The sequence below is a fragment of the Panthera tigris genome, chromosome E3, assembly GCF_018350195.1.
Source record: "Panthera tigris isolate Pti1 chromosome E3, P.tigris_Pti1_mat1.1, whole genome shotgun sequence".
Lineage (NCBI taxonomy): Eukaryota > Metazoa > Chordata > Mammalia > Carnivora > Felidae > Panthera > Panthera tigris.
The window spans coordinates 40,375,191-40,396,580 of NC_056675.1; the positions used below are offsets into that span (position 1 = coordinate 40,375,191).

The 21,390-nt window shown below is 48.5% G+C and overlaps 1 protein-coding gene across 1 annotated transcript; it reads left to right on the plus strand.

The window, feature by feature from the left end:
• Positions 1–1,115: 1,115 nt before the first annotated feature.
• Positions 1,116–3,148, plus strand: LOC122234611 (serine protease 29-like). The gene is made up of 6 exons (XM_042971702.1): positions 1,116–1,129; positions 1,219–1,279; positions 1,491–1,671; positions 1,778–2,043; positions 2,526–2,692; positions 2,769–3,148. The coding sequence occupies exons 2-6, from the start codon at positions 1,219–1,221 to the stop codon at positions 2,931–2,933; spliced, it is 840 nt and encodes a 279-aa protein (XP_042827636.1). The 5' UTR covers positions 1,116–1,129; the 3' UTR covers positions 2,934–3,148.
• The last annotated feature ends 18,242 nt before the right edge of the window (positions 3,149–21,390 follow it).

The window sequence follows — 21,390 nt, forward strand, 5'->3', positions numbered from 1 at the left end:
GACATTTACCCTTGGTGGCCCAGCCAGGACCCAAAAGCTGCTGGAGGGCTGGCTGCTTCCCTAAGCTGGAAGGAAAAAGGGGCTCACAGGGTTCAGGGTCCCTGATATAGATTGGATTTGCTGATGTAGAAGGAGCCGTATGCTTACACCCAACTCTCCTGGGTGGTGTCAAAGGAACCTATCTTAGCCCATGGACCTCTGCCCTCCCCATGCCTCAATACAGCATCAAGGGGAGCTTTAGGGGAGACCATGTGACTCGCCACAAAAATTGTATCATTTACCCCCTTGGAGGCCACCTGGATGGGTGCTATTGGTGGCAGCTGGGAAGGTGGGCTGTGAAGCCCGGTTTGTCCACTCAGGATGGGGCGGAGTCCAGGGGATGGGGACCCTGTGACACGTGCAGGGGTCCGTCCGTGGCACTGACAGCCGGGCCAACGCTTGGGAAGAGACGTGACTGCACTGGCTGGAAGCGGGGCAGGGTGGGTGGACAGCGCCCCGGGCCGGGTCTGCCACGGGCTCTGCGGCCTCTGGTGCTCAGACGTGTCGTGAGAAGCGCAGTCAGCTGAGGGTGGGCGGCCAGGGTGGGAGTCTGGCCTCCCGGGTGTGTGATGGGGAACCAGCTCCCCACCCCCCTGAACACACTCTGCTGATGCTCGGCGGCCTTCTCAGAGGAGCAAAGGCCTCCCTCCTTCTGGAAGTGCCTGAGTAGGAACGGTGGCTGGGGCGGGGACGTCCTGGGCCCTGGGAGTCCGACCACCCTGGGGGAGAAGGTCTGCCCGCTGCGTCGCCACATGCCTGAGGCCTGGGGACCCGTGCTCCGAGCTGGGGGTGAAGAGGGGTGCCTCCCTGGCCTCCGGGGGTGTAGAAGCCTGCCTTGGGGTGTGCGGGGATCTTCCTCTGCTGGAGACACTGGCGGGGGCCAGTCCACGTGGCTGAGGGCGGCCGAGTCTCAGGTGAGGCGTGGGCCGGGGACGGCCCCCGGCCTCAGCCTGACACCCGGCTGCCTTTCGTCCCCATCCTCCACCCCCCCCCAAGTGGATCACTGCCCAAGCCGCCCGCCCACTTCCTGTGGCCAAAACATAAAGGACCTCGGGGGCCCCCTGAGCAGAGACCCGTGGAGCCTGGCAAGGTAGGGGCGCTGTCCCCTCTCGCACAGCTGCAGAGGCCCCTGGCCCCCTCCGGCCCTGAGTTGTCCCTCCGTGCCCTCTCTCTTCGCAGATGCTGTGGCTATTGCTTCTGACCCCCTTCTTCTCGGGGACCTGCGTCGTGGGGAGCCCAGGTGAGTCCTGACCCCATGGGAGTCCTCCTTTCCCAGAGGCTCCTGTAACTTTGTCTCCAGTTCCAGTCACTTGGGGGCCTTGGAGCTGCTTTTCTGTGCCCTCAGGGGAGGCCTAGGTGGGGACAGGGCTCGGCCCCGGGCCCCGAGGCCTGGCCTCCCTCCCCCCTCATGTTGCTTCCCAGCCTCCCTCCCCCCTCATGTTGCTTCCCAGCCTCCCTCCCAGGAAACGAGCTGGTGGGCATCGTCGGGGGCAACAGTGCCCCCCAGGGGAAGTGGCCATGGCAGGTCAGCCTGAAAGTCTACAATTATAACTGGGCCTCCTGGGTGCACATCTGCGGGGGCTCCCTCATCCACCCCCAGTGGGTGCTGACCGCTGCCCACTGCATCGACCGGTGAGTCCTGCTCGCTGCCATCCAGCTCTGGGTGAATCAGGAGGTGTGGGAATCCGGGCTCCAGGGGGGGCGGAGGACCGGCCTCCATGGCTTCTTTCGACCCCAGGAAGGACGCCGACCCGGCAGCCTACCGCATCCATGCCGGGGACGTGTACCTCTACGGCGGGAGGACGCTGCTGAATGTGACCCAAGTCATCGTCCACCCTGACTACATCAACGCCCAACTGGGTGCGGACGTGGCCCTGCTCCAGCTGTCACACTCTGTGAAATACACGGCTAACGTCAGGCCTGTCAAGCTCCCGTCGGCCCTGCTTGAAGTCACCCCAGAGGACGAGTGCTGGGTGACCGGCTGGGGCACCGTCATGGTGCACCGTGTGTACGGGGTGGGGGTTGGGAGGGGTTCGGGGCCGCGCGAGGCATTTCCCGACCTTGCCACACAGAGAAGTCCTGGCGGGTGGGCGGCTGCAGGTTCTGGAAAGGAATCGCCTTCTGACACCATCCCCCACCCACCCCGTGTGCGCCCCAATCGGGAGATCCGACCCCAGAGGCTGGAGGGTCCCTGAAGCACAACTGAGCTCGGGACCCAACACTGTGACGAGGAAATTCATATTCTTAGATTTTTCCAACTTATAGGAAGATATTGGGGGACGGGCAGAAACCCTCCCCCCTCCCCCCGCATTTTCTTTCCGGTCTTTCCAACTAAAGGCAGAATCCACCTTCCGGGTCTTAGGGATTTAGAGGGAGATGGGAACCCTGCACCCTGGGGTCCCCACGGTAGCGATCTGGGCGGGAACGCAGGCTCGCGGCCGACAGCAGGGGCCACGCTCCAGCCTCCGGTCACGTCTCTCCCCCAGAGTTGCTGCCTCCGCCCTACCGTCTGCAGCAGGTGGCGGTGAGCGTGGTGGAGAACGCCGTCTGTGACCAGCAGTACCACGACGCCACCAGCCACCACTTGGCGGGCAGGAAGATCATCCAGGACGACATGTTGTGTGCGGGGACCGAGGGCCGGGACTCCTGCCAGGTGAGTCCCAGCCCATCCCGGCCCTCACCCCGCGCTGGAGGCCAGCCGGGGCTCAGTGCTCTCTCTCCTTCCTCAGGGCGACTCCGGAGGCCCTCTGGTCTGCAACACGACGGGTGCTTGGCACTTGGTGGGAGTGGTCAGCTGGGGCGACAGCTGTGCCGTGAGAAACCGTCCCGGGGTCTATGCTCGCGTCCAGACGTACGTGCCCTGGATCACGCAGCAAATCGGGAGGGGCCTCTGACCAGGGCCTGCTGGCCATCCGCCCGGCTGGGCCCGGAGGACCGACGCCTTCCTCCCCCCAGAGCCTGCTGCTTCAGCCTCTGCGTCCCCGTCCCTGGCCTGGGCTCCGCCTTCCTTCTGGCCTCCTCAGTGTCCGGGACTTCCCTGACTGCTGGGGGAAGGAGTAAGAAGATGCCAGGGGGCGGGCGGGAAGTCCCTGGGCCCCAGGGTGCCTCGCTGTGCTGTCTGTCAAATAAAGAGCTTGAGGAATGACCAGAGTGCGGTCAGTCGTTGTGGAGTGGGCTCTCCGTGGGAGCGTGTCAGCCAGCCCCGAGGTACAGGGGGCCGCGCTGGGGCTGGTGTCCTACCAGGCTTGGCAAGGGAGAGTGAGGATCTCAGGGTTGGCTCCACTCTGCGGCCACAGCCGCCAGCTCTGTCCTGCACCGGAAGGCCACCACGTGGTTCCAACCTTGCATCCTTCCCTCCTTCCATCCCCCATCCTTCCAACCATCCATCTGTCCATCCCACTTCTCTCGTAAGGCAAGGTCTGTTCTGGGAATTAACCAGTTGCCACGCAAATGTGACCTGGATATGATGCCAATTTGTCCTCCCCTTTAGGGACATGCTTGCCCATCTGGGTACCTTCAGGTGAGGGTCTTCGCTGGCTCCCCAGGGGGAGTTGGGTATGAGCTCCAGGTCGGGAGCTCCTGGTTGGGTATGAGCTCCAGGTGCTGGGCAGCACCTGAAGAGAAATGCCCCGTAGGCAGCCGGGTGAGGGGCTGGAGACCACGGTGCCCCAGGGCCATGATGTGTGTGCGCTGCAGGGTTAGGAGGTGCCCTGAGCCCATGTGCTGGGCCAGGGTGGGGCAGGGAGGGCCCATTCACCTGTTGTGCAGGTGGGAAGAGGGAGGTGGGAGGAGGGAGGAGCTGAGGGGCAGGCTCCGTGGCAGACCCCACCTGCTCCTTCTGGGCACCTGCAGCTATGGCTGTCCCCACCATTTGTGCCCCGTGGATCCTGCCCCGTGGACTAAGTGGCCGGCTCTGGGCCGCACAGGCCACAGCAGGACCAGGGCGGCCCCGGGTGGCCTGTCTGTAAACCCACGTTTGTTTTACTCGTCACCCGGACAGGGGTGGGGATGGGTGTCCCCCACCTCCAGGAAGCCCTCCCCGGTTCCCAGGGGGCACACTGGCTCGTCTCCTCTGTCCTCCAGGTGTCGGGTCTTCGGGGCCGCCCCGGAGGGTCCCAGCTTGAGGCCCAGAGTGAGCCAGGAGACAGGCCCTCGTGACAGGCGTCTGTGCCTGCCCACGCTGCCCACGTCCCTGCCCCCATGCCCGCTCGGGGTCCCGTGGTCTTCACCGCAGATCAGATGGGCACAGCCCCCAGCTGCCCAGCTCAGAGCAGGCGCTTCCTAACTGTCCGCCGTGTGGCCAGGGCCTGATGACAGAGCTGATTAGGGGCCCTGGGAGGGGCTGGACTTGTCTGCACCCGGCCCCGGCTTGAGACAGAAACTCTGAGGGTCATCTGTGCCCCCCCCCCAATGTCTCTGGACACGGTGCCGTTTCTGCCCCCTATTTGACAGGAGAGCAAACTGAGGCACAGGGAGGGGGGTCCTGTCCCTAGGTGCCTTCCTTCTCTGGCCCCGGGGATGCCCTCCCAGCCTGCTGGGGCCTCTGGTTGCCCAGGGGACATGGGTCACGTGGGCCCACATGGTGGCCTCCGCAGGGGAACCCTCCTCCTTGCCCCCACGCCCACACTAGCCGCTGACTCGTCTCTGGCTGCCCTCGGCCCTGACCTTTCCTGGTCTCGGCTGTGTAGGTTTGGTTTCCAGGCACACGAGAACCCCCACCCCTGGCCGCCCGAGGTGCGATTCATCTCTGATCTGCAGCTCTGGGCGTGAAGGAGCCTAGTCCCGTCTTTCCACCCTCACCCTGTCCCCTCAGAGCCTTTCCTTGTCTTTCCTTGCGAGACGCGCCTCCCTCCACACCTCATCCGGGCCGAGGCCTACTCAGGCCTCAGAAAGTTCTAGAACTCATCACCCCAACAACGGACAGTAACAGCTCCTGGGTGGGATGAGGGAAGGTGGAAGGAGGACGGATTTCGTGGTTGTTTCTTTTTTTTACCTTGACACGTCCATATCCGCCAAGAGTTTCCAGGGGGTGCGTACTACACTTGTCATGAAAATAACTTCCGGGTTAAGAAGAAGGTGCGTCCTCCCTGCCCCCCTGTGCCGAGGTCTCACGTCACATGGCAGCCAAGGGGGTCTGATGGGCAGAACCGGGGCCCGGTCTCCCGATGCCCCTCTGGCCCCTACCCTCGCTGGGCCCCTTCCCTGAGGGCTCGACACTCACCAGGGGAAGGTCCCGCCTCGGTTCTTCCACAGCCCCCCTCGATGTGAGGTCAGTTCTAGAAGGAGTAGAGCGCACGTGTGTGAACAACTGAGAAATCTTCAGTCTACACGCACAAACACCTCCGACTGCAAAAATGTTATGCCCAGAATTCATGATCCCCAAAGACCACCAGGGAGCCGAGTCCGATGCAAAAGCAAAGAGCCTTTATTCGAGGTAGCTCGAGCTCAATCCCCTACCTGCACGGATGCAGCGGTGAGATACCAGGGAGAGAGAGCGAGTTTCAAAAGGACAAAGGTTTTACTGGGGCCTTGGGGCAGTTGGTGAGGTAATGGCTGTGGCCTCAGCCAATTGGCTGGGGAAGGGTCCGAGTCCTGTGAGGCAGGTGAGCCGGAGGTGACTCAAGGGGAGGAGGCGTGGTCAAGGTGAAGGACACAGAACAAGATGGAGTCGGCCGGCATAGGCTGCCCTTTCAAAAAGCACACAAAATGGCTTGCGGCAACTGTGAACAACAAAGTGTTGATGCATCTGGCTGAAAATCTCCCAATGAGGAGAAGAAGGCCAGAACTCTGACGAAGAGGCACCGGGCCGCCAGAGGAGACAGCCCCCGGGCGGCCCAGGGGGTTCCGAGCTCGGCCAGAAAGGAGACTGGTGTGGGTCTCGAGGCGACATGGCAGAAGGACGCTGTTTGCTAGAAGACCTTCAAAAATTAAGGATCTCGGGGTCCCCGGAGTCTCAATCGGTGGGGGGTGCAACTCTTAACCTCAGGGGCCTGAGTTGGAGCCCCACGTTGGGCGTGGAGCCTACTTAAAGATTAAAAAAAAATGAAAAGGACATTAAAACTTGAGGGTCTGTTGGGTCTTTTCCCCATAACGTGGTTGTATTACGTCTTCTTTAAAAACTTTTACTGCTTATGTATTCATTTTGAGGGAGACAAAGAGACAGCATGAAGGGTGGGGGGGGGCAGAGAGACAGAAAGAGAGAGAGAATCCCAAGCAGGCTCCGCAGGGGCCGATGCGCAGAGGACGACGCGGGGCTCCGTCCCACTAACCGCGAGACCGTGACCCAAGCTGAATCGAGAGTTGGACGTTGCAACAGGGCAACGGAGACCCCGTCCTGAGTAAGGCAGGGACAAGCAGGGGTGTATGGCCAGGGGCAGGGGTTTCTGAATGGGCCTTCGCTAAGAGGGGGCATCTGTGGACTCGTGCCGGAACCAGCCCACAGGGCGTCTGCTACGGGCTGTGGGGAGTGAGGTGGGGGGTGAGGCAGGGGTGGGGTGAGGGGTTTTCATCCCAGGTGGAGCCTGATGAGGTGCCAAGGGCACATAAAAGCCTTGAGGGCAGAAAGAGAGAGGTCTCCTCATCCGAAAGTCTGTCAACTTGAACAGTTGAGCAGACGCCAGGTTTTGTCCAGCAACAAGTGGAATTAGACAGTCCATGTCAGGACAGAGAAGACAGAGAACTTCCACTGATTAAAAGGAGTTTTGGCAGCGGCTTGGGAATATTCCTGAAAGCCTCCATTCTGAGGGAGACCAACAAGAGAACGCTGGCTCTAATCGCCATAATCATTGACCCAGGAAACGAATGAGGGTGTAAGTCCCCCATACAGTTACAGTAACCGGAATGTATTAGGAAAAACAGTAAAAGGGTATTAGATTCCCCTTTGTTATGGATGGCCTGTGTCTTTTTGTCTCCCCACCACCCTGGGTTAGGTCTTGGAACACTTGTATATATGGCTCAGGGTTGTCTGCAACTGTGCTCAGGTCCTTTTGTTTGCTTAGAATATTGCAAAGAAAATGGACCCTTCATGGGACCAAATTCACCATGAAGCATTTTAGTCAATAGATACATTGAATGTGCCTTCCTTTCGAGGGGATGATATTTCATCTCTGACAATCCTGGATAAGGAGGGCATGAGGGTCTCACAGGTGGCTTTTCCTGAGAAGAGCCCTCAGACGGCAAGTCTGCAAGAACCTGCTTTTCTCAGTGCCTTTAAGGGCCAGAAGGTTGGCACCTAACTTACAGGTCTTACATAAGGAAATTTGGACCATTTACCCTCTCTTTTACAATATAGATCTAACTTTAAGACAGTACTGATTGAGTGCCGCCCTCAGGAGACCAGGAATCTCTATTCGACAAGAGGATCCTTGGAAGGATTTTCTAAAATAATGTGCAGATCCTCTGAACTTGAGATCCACGACCTACAATTTGATAACAGTAACGGAAATAGCAAAAAGGGGAAACGAATGATCCCCTGGCACCTTTTCTGTGTCGTGTCTGTGCTGGTCCTATAGCTGAGTCTGGAGGTACTGATCATGTATTCCTATTGGATCGGCTCCCATCCTCTTGATGGGCAAGATCTTCAACTGATTTTGGCAGAATCCACAGTGTACCTCCCGTCAAGATTCAAATTGACCTTGAAAACTTCTCCCTGGAATTAATATCTTTTCCATGACAAAGGCCTTCAAGGCATCCACACCATAATAGAATGTTACAAGGCTCATGGTCTCATGATCCCCTGTAGGAGTCCACATAACACCTCTATTATACCTGTGAGAAAACCCAACTGCTGTGGATAGTATTTTGTCTAGGACTTCCGAGAAATAAACAGCGCTGTAATCCCTCGACATCCCCTTCTTCCCAAACCTCACACTCTCCCAACATGCACTCTTCCTGAAAGCAACGTTTCACTCTACACGACCCATGTGGTGTAGTTTTCAGCATTCTAGTTGATAAGGACAGCCAGTATCTTTTTACCTTCACGCGGAGGGAATGACAATGCATCTGGACTGCAACCTCCCCGGGTTCCACAGAGTGCTTCATGTTTCCCACAAACCTTAAAGGCTGATTTGGATGATGGAAAGTGTTTTTGCAGGCTCGACTTTGTTACAGTGTGTAGATGATTTGCGTCTCTGCTCCCCGGCTCGTGCCTCTTCACACGAAGACAGCACCCCCCTGGGAAAACTTTTGGTTTTAAATGCCCATAAAGTCTCCAAAGAAAAACTACAGTTTGCTCAAACTCAGGTTAGGTATTTAGCTCACCTGTTCTCAGAACAAGGCCCACATCTGGATCCAGGCACTCTCGACACATCCACAATCTCTCACAACTGAAATCTAAGAGCCAATTACAAGGCTTTCTTGGACTGGCTGTCTACTCTCAAAACTGAATTCCAAACTTCTCTCTTAAGGCTCAGCTCAATGCAGGCTTTCAGATACCTGGGCATATCTGAAAAAGTAAAAAAAAAAAAAAAAGTAGTCGTTACTTCAAAAGCAACATTAGCGTTAGACACAAAGGGATGGTGATGAAAGGTTTAGGGAGAAAACGTACGATTTCATGGTGCTGTACCCATGGTCCTGTACCCTCATGGCTCACAAATTATACCCTTTAACTTGAGGCTTTTTTATATGTAAATTATACCTCATTAAAGAGAGTTTCAAAACATAAAATACTAGAAGCAAATGTTGCAAAGTTCCTTTCAAATCCTGAAGTGCATGGGTGATATGAGTCTGTCTGCCCGTGTCTCAAAAATCCCAAATAATAAGACATTTAAAAAATTAATAACAGCAGAGTAAGCAGATCCTGAGCGCACCCTGTCCCATGTGTTCAACTACATAATATCCACATCCAAGTCCATGAGCCAGAGAGCGATCCAAAGACTGGCAGAAGAAACTCCACACCTAAAGAGAGAGAAGCTGCACCAGAAAGGGTAGGAAGGTCAGAATGGTGGAGGCTGGCTGCCTGCAGAATGGGCAGAGAAAGTGAGCCCTCACCCCAGGGAGCTCACCCAGTGAAGACTAATCTCCATCACATTTGGCATTAAAACCCAGAGGGGCTGAATTCCCTTGAGTTGAGATCCTGGAGCTTTGGAGGTCAGCTGACCCAGCACTGGGTGATCCAGGAGGATGACTGCTAGCCGGGTCCCTGCCTGTGTAGAGAGGCAGTGTCAACGTGGCATTTTACACAATGCCGAGGCAACAGGGACAGATGTATTCATGCTGATTCCTGAGTGTTGGAGGTGACTTCTCCAACAATGAGGGAGCTCACAGGCACCATTCTTCTCCCCCAGCCTCCCAGAATAAGCATAGAAGCACCCACCAGAGACTGAGGCTGCACAGACACTTGCTACCTAACCCGTCAGCAGTGCGCCAGTCCCAAGGGTTCACTCACCACACCAAGCCTGCTGGACTCAGGGCAAACATTCTTAAAACCACAAGGGCACTCTGTCCGACAGGCTGCATGCATAGCTGTCACAGCACACTGCGTACATCTGCACCTCACCCAGCTGTACATATCCAGGCACCCTCATCTGTCTCACCCAGCCACATGTCCCCAGGCACAGACATGCTCTGTGCATATCCTCACGTCCCTAGCTTCCACCGCTGGTCCACAGCCCCCAGCCACCAAAGGACATCGGGAAATCTGGCATAGGACTAGTAGCCCTGTGCCATTTTGCTAACACTCCTGCCCTGTGCCCAAGTTACCCAGCGGGCATACCACCCCACAGCTGGCCTGCCTGGGTCCCACTGACACGCCTGAGTGTAAGCACAGTCCACAACAGGCACGCAGTCAGTGCAGACCCCTGCAGTGAAAGGAAAAGTAACCCAGACACAACAACAGGGAGTGAGCGATACCCACGCGATATCCTGCTGAAGGTCCGGGTCCTATAAATGGAGACGTGCACTGCTCAGGACTCCGGGACCTCTCTTTCAGACCGTCGTTAATTTCAAGATCAGAAGGCACAGCTGACTTTCTTAACACAGAGAAACAGACCCAGAGAGACACACAAAATGGACACACAGAGATGTTTATCCACAAGGAAAGACCTAGTCAACGTCACAGTGAGAGATCTAAGCCAAAGAGATGAAGTAACATACCTGATACGGAATTGAAAGCAATGATCATAAGGATACTCACTGGAGTTGTGAAATGAGTAGAAGAGTGAGACCCCTGACATAGAGAAAAGAAATAACACAGTACACATCGAAGACACGATAAAGGAGAAACACGCTAGCTGGAATGAACAGAGGGATGGAAGAAGCAGCCGGATGCTTCCGGAAGAAGCATCCGGAAGCCGGATGGAAGAAGCAACAAACCAGTGACCTCGAAGACTGAGTGTTGGAAATGAATCACACTGAACCAAGGAGAGCACAAGATTCTGCAACGTGAGATGAGACTAAGGGAACTCAGTGACTACAGGAAAGATAATAATATTCATATTGTAGGACTCCCAGAAGGAAGAGAATTGGGGGCCGAAAATTTATTTGAGGAAATAATAGCTGAAAACGTCCCTAATTGTGTAAGGGTTAAATTGTACTGTACGGCTAACGCTTAGCTTGAAAGATAACAACTTTGTTCTGACCCTGAAGGTCAAAAGATAACAACCTTGCTTTTACTCTTGTAAATCATACTTCATACTCTTGTGAATCAGGCTTTACCAATGAAGGAAACAAAACCTCAAAAAGAGCATCAGAGACAAGGTCAAGGAGATCCACTGGTTGCAACTTAGCGGCAGAAAGTCTAAAATAATCAACTCATTCGATAACTGTTTCTGACTCATCTGGCAACTGTTTCTAACTCATCTGGGAACTGTTTCCCTGTTCTGTTCCCAGATAACGATAACACGATGTGATCAGCTTTAAAAACTCTGTATCCCGGCTGTTCGGGGCCACGCTCTTGACAAGAGTGTTGGTCCCGATCTGTCGGCCACATTCTCAACAAGAGTGTTGGTCCTGATCAGTCGGCCACACTCTTAACAAGAGTGTTGGTCCCGATCGGTTGGCCACACTCTTGTCAAGAGTGGTGGTCCTGATCGGTCAGCCTTGCCTCTCATTGTAATAAACTTTGTTGCAACTGTCACTGGTGCCCATAGCATTCTGTTTCAGGAGTCGTGTGGATGCAACAATCGGGCGAGAGAAACAAACATCCATATCCAGGAGACTAGAGAACTCCCATCAACATCAACAAAATCAGGCCAACACACAAACATATTGTAACCAAACTTGCAAATTACAGTGACAGTAAAGAAAAACTCTTAAAAGCAGAAAGACAAAAGGCCTTAACTCAGAAGGGAAGACCCATAAGGCGAGCTACCTGATTAGTGAACAGAAACTGGACAAGCCAGAAGCTAGCGACATCACATATTCAAAGTGCTGAATGGAAAAATCAGCAGCCAACAATATTCTATCCAGCAAGGCTATCCTTCAGAATGGAAGGAGACACAGGCTTTCCCAAACAAAAACTAAAGGAGTTTGTACCACTAAACCCGTCCTGCAAGAAATGTTAAGAGGGATTCTTCGAGTGGAAAGAAGAGACCAACAGTGACAGTTTAGAGACAGAAGACACAAATCAAGTAAAAAATGAATATGTCTGCAAAAAAAAATCAGTTAAGGAACTCAGAGAAATGGATTTGATTTGTAATAACCTCTACCAAAAACCTAGGGAGGAGAAAATAATGGGCGCGAAGGTAAATGACCATCAACTTAATACAAACTGCGAAATGCAGAAGAGGTTATATAAACACCTGACAGTGACCATATGATAAACCAATCATAAATATGCTAAGAATAGAGATAAGGAAATCAAACTATATCACTAAAGAAAATAAGCAAAACATGAAAGAAAGGCAAGAAAGGATCAGAGAAAATCATTAGAAACCACAGCCAAACAGGCAGTAAAATGCCAATACGTATGTACGTATCGATCATTACTTTGAAGGCGAATGGAGTGAATGCTCCAATCTAGAGACGTACGGTGTAAGAACAGGTGAAAACACAAAACCGATTTGTATGCCTATAAGTGACCCACTTTACACCTCAAGAACGATAGTGAGAGGATAGAGAACATTGCACACATTAATGTCAAATGAAACCTGGAGTAGCAACACTTGTATCAGAAAAAAATACACTTAAAAAAAGTACGTAATAAGAGACAGAAGAGGACACTATATAACAGTAAAGGGTACAATCCAGAAAGAAGATATAACAAGTGTAAATGCATCCCACAATTGGGTGGGATTTATTCCCAAGCTGCAAAGGTGGTTCAATATTTGCATATCAACCAATGTGACACAATACATCAACAGGAGAAAGGATAAGGACCACAGGATCGGGGCACCTTGGTGGCTCAATCCTTTAACAGTCTGACAACAGCTCAGGTCATGACTTCATAATTCGTGAGTTCAAGTCGCGTGTCAGACTCTGTGCTGAAGGCTCAGAGCCAAGAGCCCCCTTCGAATTCTGGGTCTCCCTCTCTCGCTGCCCCTTCCCTGCTTACACTCTGTCTCTCTCAAGATTAATAAACTTGAAAAGAAAAGAACCATGCGGTCATTTCAATACACGCAGAAAGGAGCATTTGACAAAGTACAACATCCACTCAGGATTATAACCCCCTAAACTAGGTTTACAGGAAACATACATCAACTTAATAAAGGTTATCTATGAAAACCCTGCAGTTAGAATCCAACTCAATGGGGAAAATCTGAGAGGTTTTCCTGTAAGGCAGGAAGAAGACAAGGATGTTTACTCTTACCACTTTTAATAAATGACTGGAAGTCCTAGCCACAGCCAGCAGACAAACGAAATGGAACTAAACTGAAATAAATAAAATAAAATAAAATAAAATAAACAAATTAAATAAATAAATAAATAAAACAAATAAAATAAATAAATAAAATAAAATAAATGAAAAACAAATAAATAAATAAAATAAATAAATAAATAAATAAATAAAATAAAATAAAATAAACAAACAAAATAAATAAATAAAATAAAATAAAATAAAATCAAACACAACTCAAATTTGGAGGAAGTGAAACTTTCACACTTTGCAGATTACATGACACTGTATATAGAAAACCCTAAAGAGTCCACCCAATCACTGCTAGAACTGATAAATGAATTCAGCAATGTCACAGGATACAAATCACTGTAGAGAAATCTGTTGTAAATGGAGAAAACAATACTGAAGCAGTAGAAATAGAAATTAAGAAAACAGTCCTATTTACACTTGTACACCAAATAATAAGATGTCTATGAATAAATGTAACCAAAGTGGTGAGTGACCTACACTCTGAAAAGTATAAAACAGTGATGAAATTCAAGATGACACAAAGACATGGAAGGACATTCCATACTCATGGGTCGGAAGTACAAACAGAGTGAAAATGTCTATACTTCCCAAAGCAATGGACACAATTAATGCAATTTCCATCAAAATACCAACAACGTTTTTCACAGAACTAGAACAGTCCTAAAATGTGTATGGAACCACAAAAGACCCCAATCTTCAGAGTGAACAACCTTTATGTGAAGTGGTAATTATGGATGGCGTTATGCCTCTGGATCTTCTGCTCCACAACACGGTAAGTCTGGCCTAAGCATTTGAACAAACGTTAGATATATCCCAACCAGGGATCATTCTACAAAATACATCCTACAAACGTACCCTCAACACTTTGCAGATTATGTAAAATATGGAAAAATCTAACAATCGTCAGGGCCAAGTGGAGCCTAAGGAGACAGGATGACTCTAATGTGCCAGCTGGGATGAGTCTGGGACAGAAGAGGTTCAAACCGAAGCAATCTGAACACAAATATAAACTTTAGTTAATACTACCATATCTCTTTGGGATACTGATTGCGATCATGTACCAACTCGTATGACATCCATAGTCAGAAAACAGTCTGTTGTATGTAGAGACTCAATAATATCTTCCCCATTTTTCTGGTAGCGAGAAACCCATCACGAATGAAAAGATTATTAGTAATCATGGTTTTATGCTTGCAACACATGATATTTATTATATGACTAGTTCTAATATTAGTTACTAGTGATGGCCATGTACCAATTCTTGTTGTTCTTACTATTGTTTAATTGAAATAATAGCATTCACGGTAGAGAAAACTGAATGCACGATAAACACTTCATAGAAACATCTACTTTACATGGTTTAAGATAATAACGTATGTATATACCACTCTATTATGTGGTATGTAAATTAAGTGTTTTTCTGATCTTGAACGAGCATGTCATTGAAAGGCTTTCCATAAAGCTGGTTATCCTGGATAATGAATGATACTCAGATTTTACAGGATATACTTCACTTCATGCCTGAACACTGTCAAAACTAAAAATGTACACACGGCCAGATGAATCATTGTGACTGGCTCACTGATTGTAAGGAATCCTTGGTTGAATATTTTCACACATATTTTTTATCAGGAATACAAGAGAATCAAATGTTTCCAAATCAAAGAGATATTCAAAGACTGGAAGAACAGTAGGGAATTCGAGGGGTTTCAGAAGGATAAGATGTGACCATGAAGTGGCAGTCACAGGCAAGCAGCTTTTTCTGGTCCACTTTGACAGGTTTGCATGAGGATATGTGACCCGCCAAAGGGTAGGTCCCGGAAGTACCAGAGGGAAAGACAACGCTTTAGGGAGAGGTGACTTGGAAAGGGTGCTTCTGTGCCTAAATGATGGCTCAGCAACCTCGCTGGGGGTCGGTCCCTGGGTGAAAGACCTCGAAAGGCCAACAGTAACCTAGACTCACAAAGATCTTAGTAACATAGATCAAAGTAACTTAGAGCCACAAAGATCTTAGAGCCACAGAGTTGATCTTCCTCTATGATTAGGAGATAGTTACAGTGTCACAGGATACGATCATCGGGCCGGCAGTAGATGGCTAAAATATTATTTAGGGCTACACATGTAATAAAAAACGCATACATAAAATTTGGCTTTGGAATGTTAAGAAAAATCACAGGCCCACCGTGGAGTTACTTATGCTAAGGTCCCATGTCACTAAACCTAATTTCATTCCTGTAGGAATGTAACCTTTAACCAGTCAGCAAAGAATTTCCCAGCCAGTGCTGGAAATACAGCTCATAGATCCTTGCCATTCCCCTCAGAGAGGCAGTCTTGCCTAAATAAGGTATTCCATGCCCCTAATTTTTTTAAGTTTATTAATTTTGACAGAGAGAGAAAGAGAGCACACGCAAGGGAGGGGCAGGACAAGAGGGAAAGAGACAATCCCACGACCAAGAGGTCATGATCTGATCCAGGATCAAGAGTCACACACTTAACAAGCCATCCAGGCACCCCGAGACTGTGGAGTTGCAAAGGTTAGAAGCCTTGGCTGGGACACAGCCCTGAGGACACTGGCCTACTCGTGAAGAGAAGGCAGCCAACAACGTGCAGACAGATGGCATGGAAACAGTGATCTGGACAAAGCCTGGTGCACACAGTGGGGAGATTATACACTCATCGTGGAGACCATCCCTGAGAAGCAGTGTTCACAACGAGGCGACAAAGAGCTAGGACAGAGGAGTTGCGTGGTGCCATTTCCCTGCTCTGCCCCCTGCCCCCTGCCCCCCAGCATAAACACAGAGCCGTCTGCTGGAAACAAGGCAGTTCCCACACTGGCTGCCTAAGCTGCTTACACCAACCCCACCTTCCTGTGCTCTGGTGAGACTGGCCTTCTAGGTCATTCAAGGTTGCCTCAGTCCCAATGGAGCTGGCCCCTTCCCCAGAAGACCACGTGAAGCTCATGACCACACCACCTCTCTTGACCAAAGAGTTGTGCAGGCCTTCACTTCTAGGAGCAGCCGTTTCAAGTCTCATTTAACAAACAGATCAGAGCAGACCTAGATCAGACTCACCACATTTGGCCAAGGACCCTACCTTTCCCATACAACTGCCCTGAAGGATAGCGCAGCCAGAACACAAAATAGGGCACGCAACACACGCCACAGACACTCCGTGAAGTGTCAGGCCCTGGACATTGGATGACCTCCTCTTCATAAAACCATTCAACTCACAGGCAGGTAACACAATGAGCTTTGGTAACACAGAGATGGCAAATACTCAACCAAAATTCCAAGACAAGAGGAAGGCATCCCAAATGAAAGAACAAGATAAGGTCATGGGCAGAGAAATGGAGGGAACACTTCCAAACTCATTCTATGAGGCCAGCATGGCCTTGAGTCCAAGCTGGACAAAGACCCCACTAAAAAGGAAAACTACAGACCAATTTCCCTGATGACCATGGATGCAAAAACTCTCAACACAAAGTGGCAAACTGGATCCGACAATACACAAAAAGAATTATTCAGCACAATGAGGTGGATTTTATTCCTGGGATGCACAACCGATTCAATATCCGCAAATCAACTGATGTGATATATCACGTTGATAAAAGAAAGGATAACAACCACATGAGCCTCTCCATAGATGCAAAATAAACATTTGACAAAATGCAGCAGCATCCTTTCTTGATGAAAAAAAAAAAAAACCCTCATGAAAGGAGGGATAGAAGGATCGTGCCTCAATATGAGAATGCCCAGATACGAAAGTCCCACAGCTAATAACATCTTCAATGGGGAAAACGTGAGAGCTTTCCCCCTAAGGTCAGGAACACGACAGGGATGTCCATTCTCAGCACTGTTATTCACCATTCTGTTGGAAGTCCCAGCCTCAGCAATCAGACGACAAAAAGAAATACACACTGTCCAAGTTGGCAAGGAGGGGTCAAGCTTTCCCCCTCACAGATATGATGCTTTCCGTGGAAAATCCAAACGACTCCACCAAGAAGAAGAGTGAGGGTTGATAGAGGGAGATGTGTCGGCGCTGGGCTAGATGGCGGACGAGTATTGAGGAGAGCACTTGTTGTCATGAGTACTGGGTGTCGTATGTAAGGGACGAATCACTGGGTTCTACTTCCGAAACAGAGAATGCACTATATGTCAACTAAGACTTATATTAAAAAAAATAACTAAAGCTGTAACAAGAGATGAAGACAGACACTATCTCATGCTCAAGGGGACAGCCAAACAAGAAGATCCAATGCTTGTAAATTTTTTTTTTTTAATATATGAAATTTACTGTCAAATTGGTTTCCATACAACACCCAGTGCTCATCCCAAAAGGTGCCCTCCTCAATACCCATCACCCACCCTGCCCTCCCTCCCACCCCCCATCAACCCTTAGTTGGTTCTCAGTTTTTAACAGTCTCTTATGCTTTGGCTCTCTCCCACTCTAACCTCTTTTTTTTTTTTTTTCCTTCCCCTCCCCCATGGGTTTCTGTTACGTTTCTCAGGATCCACATAAGAGTGAAACCATATGGTATCTGTCTTTCTCTGTATGGCTTATTTCACTTAGCATAACACTCTCCAGTTCCATCCATGTTGCTACAAAAGGCCATATTTCATTTTTCTCATTGCCACGTAGTATTCCATTGTGTATATAAACCACAATTTCTTTATCCATTCATCAGTTGATGGACATTTAGGCTCTTTCCATAATTTGGCTATTGTTGAGAGTGCTAATGCTTGTAAATTTTGATGCGCCCAGTATGCAATCACCAATATACAAAACACTTAACAAAACCATAAAGGAATGTATAATAATATAACGATAATAGAGGACTTTAACACATCAGTCACATCAATGGACAGAACCTGTAAACAGAAAATCAACAAGGAAACAATGGCTTTGAATGACACACTGGACCGGATGCGTTTAACAGATGTATTCAGAACACTCCATACTAAAATGGCAGAGTACATATTCTTTTCAAGCGCCCATGGGGCATTCTCCAGAAATGATCACATTCTAGGTCACAAATCAGACCTCAACAGGTACCCAAAGACAGAGCTCAGACCAAGCATCTTTTCTGACCACAAAGCTAGGAAACTTGAAGTTTACCACACTCATACACACACACACACACACACACACACACACACACACACACACACAAAGGGGGAAAGGCCACAAAAAGGGAGGTTAAATAACATGCTACGAATTGAATGGGTCAAACAGGAAATCAATGACAAAATATACTGAAACAAATGAAAATGAAAATACGCTGGTAAAAACCTTTGGAATGCGGAAAAAGCAATCTGAGATGGAAGTATATAGCAATACAAGCCTACCTTAAAGAGCAAGAAAAATCTCAAACACTCCTAACTTACAACCAAAGGAATGAGAAGAACAGCAGAAGGAAGGAAATAATATTTTTTTTTACTTTTTTTTTTTTTAATCATCCCTTCAGTTTCAGAAACTCAGAGGTAATGCTTTATAACGCTTTCTGGAGGTTAGTTTTTTTTTTTTTTCTCCAATATATGAAGTTTATTTTCAAATTGGTTTCCATACAACACTCAGTACTCATCCCAAAAGGTGCCCTCCTCAATACCCATCACCCACCCTCCTCTCCCTCCCACCCCCCATCAACCCTCAGTTTGTTCTCAGTTTTTAAGAGTCTCTTATGCTTTGGCTCTCTTCCCCTCTAACCTCTTTTTCTTTTCCTTTCCCTCCCCCATGGGTTTCTGTTAAGTTTCTCAGGATCCACATAAGAGGGAAAACATATGGTATCTGTCTTTCTCTGTATGGCTTATTTCACTTAGCATAACACACTCCAGTTCCATCCATGTTGCTACAAAGGGCCATATTTCATTCTTTCTCATTGCCACGTGGTACTCCACTGTGTAAATAAACCACAATTTCTTTATCCATTCATCGGTTGATGGACATTTAGGCTCTTTCCATAATTTGGCTATTGTTGAGAGTGCTGCTGTAAACATTGGGGTACAAGTGCCCCTATGCATCAGTACTCCTGTATCCCTTGGGTAGATTCCTAGCAGTGCTATTGCTGGGTCATAGGGTAGGTCTATTTTTCATTTTTTGAGGAACCTCCACGCTGTTTTCCAGAGGGGCTGCACCAGTTTGCATTCCCACCAACAGTGCAAGAGGGTTCCCGTTTCTCCACATCCTCGCCATCATCTATAGTCTCCTGATTTGTTCATTTTGGCCACTCTGACTGGCGCGAGGCGATATCTGAGTGTGGTTGGAAATAATAGACATTAAGGCAGAAATAAGGGATATACACACCAAAAAGACACTAGACCAAATCAATGAAACCAGGGGCTGGTTCCTCGAAAACAGTAATCAACATGAAAACCTCCTAGGCAGAGTTTTCACAAAGAAGAGAGAAAGGACTCAAATAAATAAAATCACAAATAAGAAAGGAGAAACAACAGTCAACACTACAAAAATACAGTTAGAAGATAATATTATGACCTATATGCAACAAATTGGACACTCTGAGAAAAATGGACAAATTCCTAGAAACACAAAAACTACCAAAACTGAAACAGGAAGATACATAAAATCTGAAAACAGAAAGAAATCAAAGCAGTAAGAAAAAAAAAAAATCTCCCCCAACACAAGAGTTCAGGGCCAGAGGGCTTCCCTGAGGAATTCTAGCATCCATTTAAGGAAGAGGTAATATGTATTCTCCTCGAATTATTACAAAAAGTAAAAAAGAAGGAAAACTTACAAATTCATCTTCTGAGGCCATCATCACCCTGATACCAACACCAGATAAAGCCTCCACCAAAACCGAAAACTGCCGGGGCTCCTGTGTGGCTCGGTAGGTTTACTGTCCAACTCTTCATTTTGGATCAGGACATTATCTTGCGGTGCGTGGGTTCGAGTCCCACATTGGACCTTGCATTGACAGTGTGGGGCATGGCCAGGATTCTCTCTCTCCCTGTCTCTCTGCCCCTCCCCCACTTTTATGTACTCTATCTAAGGAAAGAAAGAAACATTTAAAAACATGTTAAAAATTTTTAAATAAAACTATCGACCAACAGCCTGATGAGTATGTATGCACACATTCTCATTAAGATACCTGCAAATTAAAGACAACAATACATGAATAGAATCATTTACCATAATCAAGTGGGATATATTCCCGGGCTGCAAGGGTGGTTCCACAGTCACAGATCAATCAACATGATGCACCACAGTAATAGAAGAAAGGATAAGAACAATATGATGCTTTCAACAGACGCAGGAAAACCATCTGACAAAATGTCACCTCCATTCATGATCAAAACCCTCAGCAAAGTACATTGAGACTCAACCTACCTGCAAATCATAAAGGTCATCTAGGAAAAACCCACAACTCGTCTCATCCTCAATGGGGAAAAACTGAAAGTGTTTCCTCCAAGGTCAGGGACAAGACAGGGATGACCCCTCTCACCACTATTATTCCACATAGTACAGGAAGTCCTAGCCACAGCAATCAGACAAAAAAAGAAACGAGGCATCCAAATTGGCAAGGAAGAAACAGAACTTTCGCTGTTTGGAACGGACATGATGCTCTCTATAAAAAACAGGAAAGACTGCAATGAAAATTGCTGGGATTGATATACGAATTCAACAAATCACAATATACAGAAATCAATGTACAGAATTCTATTCCATTTCTGTAGACGAATACTGAATTAACAGAAAGAGAAAGTAAGGGATCCATCCCATTGACAGGTGCACCAAATACCCCAAGATACCTAGAATGAACCTAACCAAAGAGGTGAAAGATCTGTACTCTAAAGGCTGTGAAACACTGATGAAAGAAAAGGAAGAGGACACAAAGAAAAGGAAATAGATTTCACCCTCATGGATGGGAAGCAGAAAATACTGTTAGAATGTCTACACTCCTCAAAACAATCTGCATATGTAATGAAATCCCTATCACACTAACAGAAACATTTGTCACAGAACTACAACAAATAATCCCAAAATTTGAATGGGACGACAAAGACCCCAAACAGCAAAAACAAAATTGAAGAAGAAAACTAAAGCTGGAGGCATCACAATTCCAGACTTCAGGTTGTATTAAAAAGCTGTACTGAACAGAACAGTATGGTCCTGGCAAAAAACATCAACAACAACAACAACAACAACAACAACATCAACAACATCAACAACAACGACACAGACGCAGAGATCAATAGAACGGAAACGCAGAAATGAACTCACACCTATATGGTCAATTAATTCTCAACACAGCAGGAAAGCATATCAAATGGAAAAAAAAAAGATAGTCTGGGGACACGTGGGTGGCTGCAAAGCGTGTGATTGTGGGTTCAGCTCAGGTCATGATCTCAGGGCAGTGCAGAGCATGTGTGGGATTGTCAGTCCCCATTTCTCTCTGCCCCTCTTCTGCATTCTCTCTGTCTCTCAAAAATAAATACATAAACTTAAAGAAAATCTCCTCAACATATGGTTTTGGAAAAACTAGACAGCAACCTGCAAAACAAAACAAGACCAACAACGGACCACCTTCTTAC

What these genes read in the sequence shown, in the direction of transcription:
- LOC122234611 (XM_042971702.1), top strand. Translation starts at nt 1,219, where the DNA reads ATGCTGTGGCTATTGCTTCTGACCCCCTTCTTCTCGGGGACCTGCGTC. An exon ending in GCTGCCCACTGCATCGACCG is followed by an intron (nt 1,672 to 1,777) that starts GTGAGTCCTGCT and finishes TTTCGACCCCAG; the next exon opens with GAAGGACGCCGACCCGGCAG. An exon ending in GGGCACCGTCATGGTGCACC is followed by an intron (nt 2,044 to 2,525) that starts GTGTGTACGGGG and finishes TCTCTCCCCCAG; the next exon opens with AGTTGCTGCCTCCGCCCTAC.